The sequence below is a fragment of the Ornithodoros turicata genome, chromosome 10 (assembly GCF_037126465.1).
Source record: "Ornithodoros turicata isolate Travis chromosome 10, ASM3712646v1, whole genome shotgun sequence".
Lineage (NCBI taxonomy): Eukaryota > Metazoa > Arthropoda > Arachnida > Ixodida > Argasidae > Ornithodoros > Ornithodoros turicata.
Genome location: NC_088210.1, coordinates 4,371,420 through 4,383,891, shown reverse-complemented (window position 1 = coordinate 4,383,891; position 12,472 = coordinate 4,371,420). Strand labels below are relative to the sequence as shown.

The window sequence follows — 12,472 nt, the reverse complement described above, 5'->3', positions numbered from 1 at the left end:
TTAAATACTTTAAGAAGTACTTAAGATACCCTTTAAAATACCCTAGTAGTAGAATTCAGTGAACATGGTGGTACAAGTGAAAGGAATAAATTCCGTCTTAGATTGTCGGTCTAGCGCCTTGATTGACAGTGCGATTAGGGAAACAACGTCAGACTATAGTAGAAGGTATTGGTTATGCTGGAATGTACTCTGTGGTAACACTACACAACCAAACCATGTTTGTAGCACATCGTTCACTTTTCTTCGGTAGGATTGTATTTGGAATAAACGCCAGTCGAAGTTTGACACGCTGTCCGTCCGCGCGTCGTTCCCCGAAGGAGTACCCTGACCACCCGTTTTTGCAAGGGAGTCTTCGACACACTGTAGCACTGTAAGGGGACACTTATCGGCATTAACATATTCTTAGTCACAGAAAAAAAATCACAGGATTGCGACAAAAACAAAAGATAAAGAAATCGCGAGATGAGCGGTTGGGACTTCAACAGAAGGAACAATATGCGTCACTTTCGTGGTCAGCTACAGCGGGCAACAGGGGGGAGGGGGTTTCAGTAGTTTATCGCTAACACTCCTGCTTCTCGCCGGACACATGGGCGTCGTCCGATGGTTGCAGGTAAATAGCCTAATTCTACATCGCGATTATGGCAGCATTTCAGCGAATCTACGTAACCCTCAGTCGAATTCACCATTTTTTTTTCGTGTACACCGCAAATATGAGGTAGCCAGCTTTTCAGAATTAGTTTTTCGCTGATGTCGTTCTTTAATACTTCCGTGTTGGGTGGGGACTTATGCCAAGAATCTAGCAGAGCAGCTTGCTGGTTTACTTTACTGTCTCTCAGTCGTAGCTTTCTACCTTTTCGCTATGCAAGACATATTCTTGGTTTTCTCCTGTCGTGTTTGCAGTTAGCCAGCCAGCCAGCCTTACGAGATAAACGCTGAAAGTAAGGAAAATTGCCGACCATGGTACAAGACGCGGATACCCGACATTTTGAACCCAGTTCGGCTCGTTCCTTTGCGGAGACTGTAGTGACCTGTTGCCAGTAGCGTCTTGCCTTGTCGTCGTTCGAATTTTGCGATTCGTCAGATTTTTTTTTTTTTCAGCCACGTGACGGAGGCCGCTGACGTCGAAAACATGAACGAAGTCAATATCACCGATGTTCGGAAAGTATGTCGTTTTGGCGGAAGCCACGTTTAAAGGTACAGCATGACTGAACGTAAAAGGCAAAAAGGAAGAAGTTCCTGCGGTCACGAGATTCTATATACGTGTTCTGTCAAGGTAAATTTGCTTCCAGTGCACCTAAGAAGAAATAATAATGGCAGAGGGCGAAGTCGTCAATGTAATTACAAAAGGTGAGTAAGGCAGAACAGTCTATTTTCAACTTCGGCATATTGGAGATCTATATAAGCCCGCTGCATGGGTAATCACGTAGGTGCATTATAAAAGAGAGAGAGAAAAAAAAAGATGACAAAAACGATGCAGACACAACACAGGCTCCAACTAACAACTTTGATTTGTCTTGGACGAACAACAAAAACTAAAAAATGCATTTTTTACATGCGATGAAACAGGGGGTATGCTGAAGACGGAGAGGGAGCACGGGCACGGGCGGGCAGTGTTCTGTCCGCTACTCAATTTAGGTAGCGAAATACCGCTACCCGCTACCATATTTAAAAGTAGCGCGATACTAGCGGCGCTACAAATTTACGAATGTAGCACGCTACCGCTACCAAAAAAAAAAAAATGTAGCGCAATTACCCTTCCGCTAGTTTCTCGCCGATGGCCTATGAATATGTGTCATATATACGCCAGCCAGATTCAGGGCTGAGCGACGGCCGCGGCTCGACTTCTTTGAGTCGGGCTTTCAAATTCACTGGACGTACTCTAGCGTCTGATTTATTCTATTTTCTCCGTCAAAAGTAGCTGTAGCGGAGGCTGTTTCACTACTCAAAATTGTACCGGAAATTACTTTCCCGCTACAAATAACAAATGTAGCGGAGTTACACCTCCGCTACTGAAAAAAAGTTGCGATTACAGTAGCGCAACTTCTCCACATATGGAAGCCCAATTGAACCTCATGAATGCAATAAGGGGATAAGTCGACTTATCCCCCATTTTTATTATTTTTGCTGCAATGACATCTACATGCCAGTATGTACGTGTCAAAGAAAATTTAGGATCGAATTGCAATTTATTGGCTCGCTACAGGAGGGTAAGAAACGGAAAATGCATGTGTGTCACTGGGACGGACAATCAGGTAAAGCCCCTTTTCCCGGTTTCCCATTTTTCGACTTATCCACTTATTGCATACAGAGGTTCAATTTTTACCGATCGCACATGTAGGGGATATTTGTTGCATGAAGGATGAACACAGCAGGATAATGAATCTTAGTTGTGGGTACTTGTAACATGTTGTCAGGAATCAACCAACGGAGCGACACAAAGCCAACTACGACGTATGCACGTAACCGCTCCTAATACTTTTTTGATTCCGTGTGAGCGCCACGAAGCAACTGTGGCTATGAGCGACGCCTCTCCTATTTAAAAGAACAATCGGGAATTGAAAACGTTTTGCAGAAACCGGTTAAGCGGGGCTCGACGAGGCAAAAATTATAACAAGTAGGTGAATATATTTTAGAAAGAACGCTGAGGTGAGGTGAGGAAAAACACATGGGACGAAAACTGAGATGAGGACAAAGATCGCGAGAGCATTTGCCCACCTTCTGGAACGGACTGGAACGGTAAGGGACGAAGTAAGTGAAGCTTAATATAAAACCCTTTTTCAGTGGTCAGTTGGCTAACGTATCCCGTGACCCGCTGCCAAATTTGCAGGTGCAGTTTATTATTCGGTGTACATTTCCTCGCCAACTACAAAGCATACTATGATAATATTTGGAAGTTTTATTGTAGGTAGCCAGAGGTCAAACCCGAACGAAAGAGATGAGAGAAAAGCTCTCTTATTGGCATCACAAACGGAATTCCTGCTTTTCATCAACAATGGAACTTCATCATTTACATAAGACCTTGAGGGATCAGACGCTGTTCGCGTGTAAGTGATCCGTACTCAAATTAGTAGCTGAAATATACGGCAAACAGTACCTGAGGATTACACATCAATGAACTCATGGTCTACAAGTTGCAACCCAACGTATCGTGCGCAAAAATAAATAAATAAAACTAATATATATGCAAGACGCAAACGAGAAAGCACATGAAAATTTGTAAGTACAACGTGATCAATTCCGTGACAAGAGATATCCTCACGCTCTTGAACTTTGGTGTTAAAAAATTTAAGTCCATGCTTGAACATACCCAAGAAGTACTTTGACAGTACGCACTTTGCTCTATTTTTTTTTCAGACATTTGCATTGATGTTATCCCTGTTGTTTTGTTTTTTTAAGGTTGATTTTTGAACATGTGCGCCAAATTTCATTACTGCCGGGTGAATAGTTGCAGAGGGAAGGTACATTGAACTTTAGGTATACAAGAAAAAAACATTTTGAGAAAAACAAAAGATTTATGCGTATATGTTTCACACAAATGCTCAAAAAGCTCCAGGAAGAATACAACTCGTTTCTGGCTTTCTTGTTGGCCTCTGTGAAGCCTTTCTTCGCATTTCTCTTTCACCCGCGTCTCTCCTTAGTCTCAGCAGAATTGTAAAACTCAGCCCTCTCAACACGCTCTTTGACCAGCCTGTTGAGAGCTACATCACAGTAGACACCTGGAGTCACTCCGAGGGCCTCCGGCACAGCTTTTCTTGCAAAATTTTCACCGTTATAGTACGCCACAGCATCATTAGTAGCAATTTTCAAGACATCCGCACTGATGAATGTTGTCTTGGGGCAGCGGCACCAGATGAGTTGGTTGAACGACTCATTTGTATTTTGCGTTCGTCCATGCAGACATTCGCTGAGAAGAGCTGGGTCTGACAGCGCTTTGAACACGGGCATGATGACATCCATCTGAGCCTGAGGAGGACTGTTCTTATGGGAGTACCTCCCGTGCCGGTCATCAGCAATGCTGCGGTTGTACCCACACCACGATGATGACCCCTTGACAGAGTCCGTGGTTTGGCTTCTCATCTGTAGACAATTTGTGGAAATACATTGCCCACACAGCCCATCTCATGTTCTCCAAACTGTCTGTGTTGTCCTGTATAGCCTTGCCATAGGAGAACTACAGATAACCTATATGTCTTTCCCTGTTGGTCGACCCTTCCCTGACAGTTGCAAGCCATCCGAGAGTTTCCTCCCCTTCTCGTTCTCCTTTATGTTCCTGAGCCTGGTGCCCATACGCTTCTGGACATGCCCAACACATTCATGTTTCTCGATGGCCTTCTCATCAGGTTCTAAGTCTTTCATTGCAATGTATGCTTTGCTGTCTCCATCACCGATGTATGTTGTATACATTAGTTGGTGTTTGTCGACAGAACGACCAAATATTTTTACGGCCCCTGCAGCCTCCATCCCACCAGATGACCCATCGTAGGTTATCTTACAATCACACCGGTTGGAATCTGTGTGAAGATTTCGGGCACACATGTGGCAGAACGTCGACTCAACTTCAAAGTCTAGCACTTTTCCAGTGTCAGCCTATATTGCTGCAACCACGCCGTGTAGTGATGAGTACCCCCGCTTCATCCAAGTTCCATCCACTGTCGCTGCAATTTCTAGTTCCTCGTCAGATGCACAGCCCTCTGACTTGACCTCTTCGGCAACCTTACCCACAATATTGTTCGCAACGGTCGTGCATCGAGAAGCCTAGCGTTGTATGACGCAAACTTTATTGGTGGCGGCGGCAGGTTGAGCACCGCACACATAATTCGACCAGTAGTCATTCCTTTTCAACAGGTGAGAAAAGCATAGGTGAACCTCTTCAAAAATGTTGCCTGCGATGCGCCTGGATGTCTCAAACACGCTGAGGGCGTCGCACTGGCTGCAGGTGACGTTTATGCAAGATGCCAAACCACTTCGCCTCTCAGTAGCTTCTTCCAGAATTATTTCTCCTTTATGACGCGTTTTGCATACAGCGGTGTCCTCCAGGAAGCTACGAAGAAGCTCATAGTCGATAAGACGATAGCCAGTTGTGCAAGCGCCGTCTACATCGAATGTATCAACATAGGTCGTCTCTTCCATTTTCGCAAAGTTGGCGCTCCGCCGTGCCGGCTTTTCATGGCTTTTCTCGCCTGAGAACTGGTTTCCTTTGAATTTACGCCTTCTTGTCCATCTTCCAGACGATCGTGGCATGACTAGCACACGTAAAAACGCTCGAAAAAGTCGAAAGGGACCACGTGAAAAACGGTGGGTGCAACAACGTAGTGAAAAAAAAAAAAAAAAAAAACGAAGATGAAAACAAGCTACAAGAGGTACACTAGCGGGCACGTTTAGATAAGCAATAAATATTTTCAGAAGGCAATAGTACTTCATCATGTACCGGTTCACTATTAACAAAGACAAAACAAACCGAAAACGTCGAAAAACTGAAGAAAACAGCGCAAAAATCAACCGTAAATAAACCAGCAGCCGCCATTATTAATTGCCAGGGGGCGCGCCGCTCCTTGGCGCGGTGTTTAAACCGCTTTCGGCGCCACGCTCAAGGATGCGCTTTGGCAGATTTGTTCCTCACAATGCGATCTATTTTTCTGTGAAAAAAATTGAACATTCGATTTTTTGGCCGTGCTACCATACCATACCCCCATACAGACTGTGTTCCGGAAGGTGTTTCAACCTGGAAACAGTGTTCGTGCCTTAGGTGTGTGATGAAATGTGTTACCTTGGGAGACTGTGTTCCCGTTTAGGTTTTCCAGTTTCGAATGATTTCAAACGTCTAATTTGTTTGTGTCCAACTTGTATGTTTCAGAGCCTCCCATGATGGGACAGGAGATTGGCCTCAATCTCCTGTCAAAATCGACGACGTTGAAACTGATCAAGGTGAAAGGTGAGTGCAAGTTGTCAACCCCCATTCGTGCAATTCTAAAACGCATCGAATGTGATGAATATTTGATATCACAATGCAGGTCGTTGATGTCAGGGTTTATTACTGATTGACTAATGATATGAATGGTTGAATGGTTCCTAATGCTTCGTTCGTTCCTAATGGTTGACTAACTTTTTGCGGAACTAAACGCCATCAAGCCGCCATTTTAAAGCCCATCCTCAATATTCGTAAATCCTACGTCCTCATTTCACCGAATGTTTCAAAGGTGATCCGCAATTTTTTTTATTAGTTAATAAAGTGTAGTGCGTAACTAAGTGTACAGCTACACCTTTATCGGCGAGCCGTGCCCTGCGGGCGGTCTTCAGAATGGCGTAAATTTGCAGGAGACGACGGGGTTTTTACACACGAAACTATAGTATACAGACATCATTTTTTTTCAATTCAATTTAACTTTTTGCAATGCAAGTCAGAGTTACATAGGGGTAGCCAAAAAACAGCATCATGCTGTTTGACGAGGGCGCATCCCCCTGATTCAGTGCAGCAACAGCAAGCAATATAAGCTAATTGCGATCGTCAATCTTAAGCGTGAAAAATACTACAATGAAACAAGGAAACTGAATAAATATACATATATACATAACAGAAAATTAGACATCAACATAGACAAAATAAGAGACATCATTAACCACTAAAACATAAACATGGCCCGTAGTGCGACAGCTGACATAGATTCAAGATCAATTCCCTTCTTTAAATAAGAATTCAACAGCTTTGCGATCTTATGGGGTAGCGACTGATCTCAGCATATTGTTCGCGTCCTTGGGACCTTCCAATATAAATCCTGACGTGTTTTGCTAGCTATTCGACGGTGTAGGTTACATATTGACAAGATTAACGTATTATTATATTTTACAGCCCTAAGGTATGTTTTTAGAAGGAGGAAATCGTAAATATTTTGTACCTTCATAGTTTTTAGGCGATCAAAAAGATTTGCTGTGTGATGAGCGAAAGCAACGCCTGCAACCAATCTTACTGCCCTTTTTTGTAATAGATAAAGTTTAGTAACGTTAGTCTTAGATGTCGTACCCCATACGAGGTGACAATAGGTAAGGTGAGACCGTATTAATGTACTGTAAAGAGTAAGCCTTACGAAGTTCGGGAGTGCGTAACGGTAAGTAGACAGGATGCCAAGGATGACTTTCGCAAGTTTGTTTTGAAGATACGTCAAGTGACAATCCCAAGTCAGATTATATGAAAATAGTACCCCTAGGATTTTAATCGATCTTACAATTTCAATGGACTGGTTGCCTAACATGATGTTGAAGGGAATGGATAAAGGTTTATTACGTGTCCTATATAGCACTGCCTTAGTTTTGTTTATGTTAATAGATATTCTGTTATGTTCTGACCATGTCCCGATCGCAGAAAGAGCCATGTTTGCATGCGTTACAGTGTCACTAATCGTGCTTCCAGTAACAAATACACTATAGTATCATCAGCTTAGATGAAAAATTTAGCTACTAGAGTTGTGTTTACAATGTCGTTTTTGGAAAAGTAATGGACCTAAATTGCTCCTTTGGGGTACACCGGAAATAGTGGGAAGTAGACCTGATCTGAACTTATTATTCCATACATAGTGGTACCTATTACGTAGGTAAGATTCCAAGAGTGATAATGGTACTCCACGAATACCACAGTATTGTAGTTTGTGAAGCAGTAGTGAGCGATCAAGTGAGGTCAAAGGCCTTTGTAAGGCCTTTGTGTATTGAGCCCTGGAACTCAATAACGAACGACCACAACCTATGAGGAACAGCGAGGTAACGTTTTTAATGCGAGTCCCGTGCACGTGAAACAGGTGGCCTCTTCTTCACTCCATTGCTGGCCGCCACAAACCTGGCGCAGGATTGACATAGACACACACATTTTGGAGAACAGCCAGAAATACACGACACGCGCTACGCGATAATTAAGGTCGCATCTGTTTGGCTCGATTTCGAAACTAGAGTGTCGTTTCATTCCCTGTGAACTACACCGAACCTGGTATAGAAAATACCTTGCGAAAGAGTTGTTTAGCTTGACTATGATTCGGTGGAATACGTGGCAAAAGCGGACGACGGACATTGAGAGTAGTCCGAGTTTAGTGTACGCGAAATTGATAATAGAGAGTTTTAGTGTACCGTACGCTATCGCCTTTGCGTACGTAAGGGATAGCGTTGGTGCTTATGCGCACGAGGAAACCATAAAGAGAGCTCCGCACAGTGCGCAGAACCATCACGCTACCCCTAACGTACGCTAGGGCGATAGCGTACGATGCACTAAAACTCAGTAATAACAATTCGGGGCTGTATGTCGCGAGATAACATTTATCATGATCGACCCTACAGTCATCGGCACCCGGGCTTATTTTGCCCACCTGAGGGTTCTTTAAAGTGTGCCGAAATCACGACACACGGCACACCTGTAGGCTCCCAAAAATGGAAAAGCACAATGTCGACTTTCACAGGAGACAGCCACAAAATATATATATATATATATATATATGTGTGTTTATATAAGTTCAAAAAAAGACGCGGAAACAGATTTTAGGGAAGTTACAAACACTAGTTTATTACATAGGGAGACGTTAAAAAGTAAACTGGGCAAGGGGTCGACGTTTCGACAGTGGCACTGTGTTCGTCAGGACAAAAGATGCGTAGCTGGTTACACATTACTTAAATAGGTTTGGTACATGACGTCATAATCGGTACGGGCACTCCACAGGCGTTTGTCAATGAGTCAGATTCGGGAATATTCCAGAAGGTCAAGTCCGGGTGGTGATGTCATTCGCCGTAGGTCACTGTCCGCTTCGGGGAAATTCCGGGCAGGGTGAGTGTTGCTTCAAATTTTGCTGAAAAAAAAAAGAAAAGAGAAACAGAAAGGAAACGGAAAGGAAGAAAGTGTAGCTCATCTAGGCGGCCAGATTTTTTACCGTTGAAAGTGCTCCCAGATCTTCGTTAATAGTTGATTGGAATTTGTAAATGAGATAAGATTCGCGTTGTTCCCTGCACTGATCGAGCTAAAAATTTGACTGGAGAATAAAAAGTGAGACATTATTTAGTGAATGACCTGGTTGCTTGAAATGGGGAGACACCGGGAGGTTTCGCTTTTTTGTAACGTCAGATGGGTGGCTGTTGAACCTGATCCGAAATGATGTTTTAGTCTGACCAACGTATTGTGCTTGGCACATGCCGCACTGAATGGCGTAAATGACGTTAGATGAATTACAGTCGAAGTCACCATTAATTTTGACGGAAAAATCTGAATTAGTACTTTTAAGTACTTGGGTGCTTTGCATTAATTTGCATATTTGACACCTGCGACCATCGCATGGGTGACAGCCGTTCCCTGGATGCGCTGCTTTGCTAACCTTAGAGCTAACTAGATTATCGTGCAGGTTGCGCGCGCGCCTGTAGGTTACATGCCTATATGTTTATATATATATATATATATTTACTTCCCAGACGACCTCAACCAATGAGTTAGCTGCAGCACATTATGATGACGAAAAAAGAATTTTCTTTTCTTGTTGGAAGAAAAATACAGCTGTACGCTTCCAATGTCTTATAGGAGAGGATCTCGTAGGTAAACAGGGCACGATTTCTTTCACTTTCTAGAGGACCTATATGTGAAAATAGTATCCAAAAAAATGTGTCATTTTTTTTTTTTTTTTTTTTTTGCAAGCGGTTGATATCCTCGACCGCTCGGTTCAACAATGAATATAGAACAGCTTGCCATTTTTATGTGGACCTAATCTCCATACAGCAGTTTACAAGCATAAATAATCTCGGGCTCCTTCGAAATTCATAAAGTTGACCCAAGACATGTTCCGTTCTTCAGTGCTCACACGCCACCAGATTTATTCTCTTTCTCTATATGCCTTTCCGGGAGGTAGACCCGTGCTTCCCCTCTAAGGTCAGGCAACGAAGGCGCAGAAATGACTTATGAGTATGTCAGAAGCGCGTAACACCCAACATGTTTCTGTTTACATCTTATGTAAAAAAAAAAAAAATATCTTTCTTAATGAAATTTAAGAGAGTCAGGCAACACCTCTGGCTGTTTTTGGCTGGAATGGCTCAGATTGGCAGTTACAACCAAATGTACGTCAACTTTGAACTCATGGAGGAAAAAAAACGTTTAAAATACCGCACTATGAGTATTCAGTCACCAGCTTCCTTTATTTGCTACTTTTCGTAGCTTACATGTTTTCACGGGAAAAGAAGTGCAGACGACATCTCACAAAAAAAAGAAGAAGAAGAAGAATGAAGCGCTTCAGCTGTTTTCTGGATGTAGTGCACACTGCATCGAACGCTAGAACCTGGTAGCTTGTCGTCAAGAAGGGCTGCTTGAGAGTAGATGGGGCTTGTCTCTCTTGGTGTGCATTATATCACATTGTCCTCAGCAAGCATGATGAGCTTCATTAGGGGCGGAAAGACAGACTAAGGAAGGCACAGGATTTCACGGGTATCAGGTCATGCGAGTCGGCATTTTCCTGAGATCACCGCAGAGCGGGTGTCTCCGCGGAATTTGTGTGTGACGTATCCTCCAAGGTACTCGAGGATGCATGCTCTTTTGTTCCTCTGGGACAAGCAGCTGTATTGTCTTCTGCCAGCACACCATCAAACTTATTCTAGCTGAGCCTACAATAAAAATAACCGAATATATATTGTGTAATGACATGATAAATATGATGCGTCAGTGAAGGTTGCCCTACATAGATTGGTGGCGCAGACTTTCGGCCAAAGATGGTCTGGAGCTTTCACAATAGTTGAGGTCCTTTCCCTCCAACGTTGCTTCTCTGTGGCGGCTTCACAATGTTGTTAACTGACAGCATACTATAAATGTACAAGAACTGTACAACAGTGGGACGGCCACCACCTCCAGTTACGTGTCGCACAATTGCGAAGAACTTCTGAGAATGAAAAAAAAAAGCACATGCCTTCAATTGTCATGGTTCATTTTGCAGTTGTTACTTGTTAAGAGGGCAATCTACAAAGCATACCTCAAGTGGATCTCAGCAGAGTTTCCCTGTGAGGACGTAACGGCAGCCACTTGCCCTCAAATGCTCAACCACGGAAATCACACTGTGGAGCGTAACTCTTAGGCGAGCACATGTTGGCACCGCTAATTAAATATAACGATAAACGTATGTGAAAGTAATCTGATAAGTAAGTATGATGTTTGTGTGTCAGAGAAAACTCACTTGCTGAATTTTTGAGACGTTGTCTTAGTTCAGAAAACAAATACTTTCTTCTGGGACTGTTGGACTCAGGTCCCCCAAGGTCGCCATTTTCCCATGTATTTGTTCCTATCCCGATGCGTGCAATGCCGGAGGCCGCCCTTAGATACCCCATTGTTACCAGACGTTGGCTTGCGTGGATTGTAGCGCGCTAAAGATCCAGTTGAAGCACAATCCAAGCCAGGCCAAGTCACCGAAGGAGAAATGGACGACTGCAGCGCCTGCGGCGCCTGGTACGACAGGTACTCTATGTGATGCATGCAGCCGTGCACTACATCCTTCCAATCACTGAACACGTTTAAAAACGGGACCAAAAAGTGAAACACGACAGAGAAAGTTGTTATACGCGTTTTATTTGGACATATAAAGACTAGATTCATTCGCAGAAACAACAAAAACATTTTGCCGCTAAACTTAGCGCGCTGAAGTGATCCGGAACGGCAACAGTGGGGTATCTAGTGGCGGCCTTCTTCGTTGCACGCTTTTCCGAGGTGAGTTTGGGGGACCTGGTTGGACTTGAACCATCTGATTGCTTTAAAAGTCTCAGCAGCTGCCTCCCAGAACCACCACTTGCGGAGTGAGGGATGTCTACGCCTCTCTGAGGACTGTCATGCCATGATTGATGGCGTAGCTCAGTACGAGAACATTGGGGTAGAGAAGGTATAGAACAAGGTAGAGGGCAGACGGTGGATATTACAACGCGGACTTTCCGCGTCTGCCGCCTATATTCGTCTGTATTTCCAGCAGTGTCGCTCAATCAATGACTACCTTCTACCAACTAGCCTGGTCATCCAAATTTGCACGCTTGCGGGTGATATTATTAATCCACCCCCACTGCTTTAATTATGCTCCCTACGCTGTGTCTATCTTCTGTTGCGTCCTGACGTGTACGTTGACCTCTTCCTGCACCTTCTCTCTTCCGGGTCCATCCAGAAAAGCCGTAGCTCTCCTGCTCAACCTATACCACGGTACATCACTGTCTGAAGAGCAGAAAGCAGCAGCGCGTACGTGGGGCGATAGCCGCGACGCCCGCAAGGACAGCTGTGGTTCAACTTGATAAAAAAGACGATGAAAGTATACCTACTCGTTTCACTGCTAATAAAAATCTGCGATATCCATGATATGGTACAAATGGGGATTGAGAGGCACTTGAGGGGTAATAGTCTATGGCATTTCCGAAGACAATGTGTCTATATACCGGACAGCAGAAAAGAGTCTATAGAGAGCGTCCGTTCAAGATAACTAAAAGAAGAAAAACACAAAGA

The 12,472-nt window shown here is 43.8% G+C and overlaps 1 protein-coding gene across 2 annotated transcripts in view; it reads left to right on the top strand.

Moving 5' to 3' along the window:
- Positions 1-1,092: 1,092 nt before the first annotated feature.
- Positions 1,093-12,472, top strand: part of LOC135370088 (phospholipid scramblase 1-like) — a 77,334-nt gene continuing 65,954 nt past the window's right edge. For both annotated transcript variants that reach the window (XM_064603780.1, XM_064603779.1), the window contains exons 1-2: positions 1,093-1,347; positions 5,855-5,932. In XM_064603780.1, coding sequence (XP_064459850.1) covers positions 1,311-1,347; positions 5,855-5,932 — 115 coding nt within the window. In that variant the 5' untranslated portion in view covers positions 1,093-1,310. The remainder of the gene's footprint in view (positions 1,348-5,854; positions 5,933-12,472) is intronic.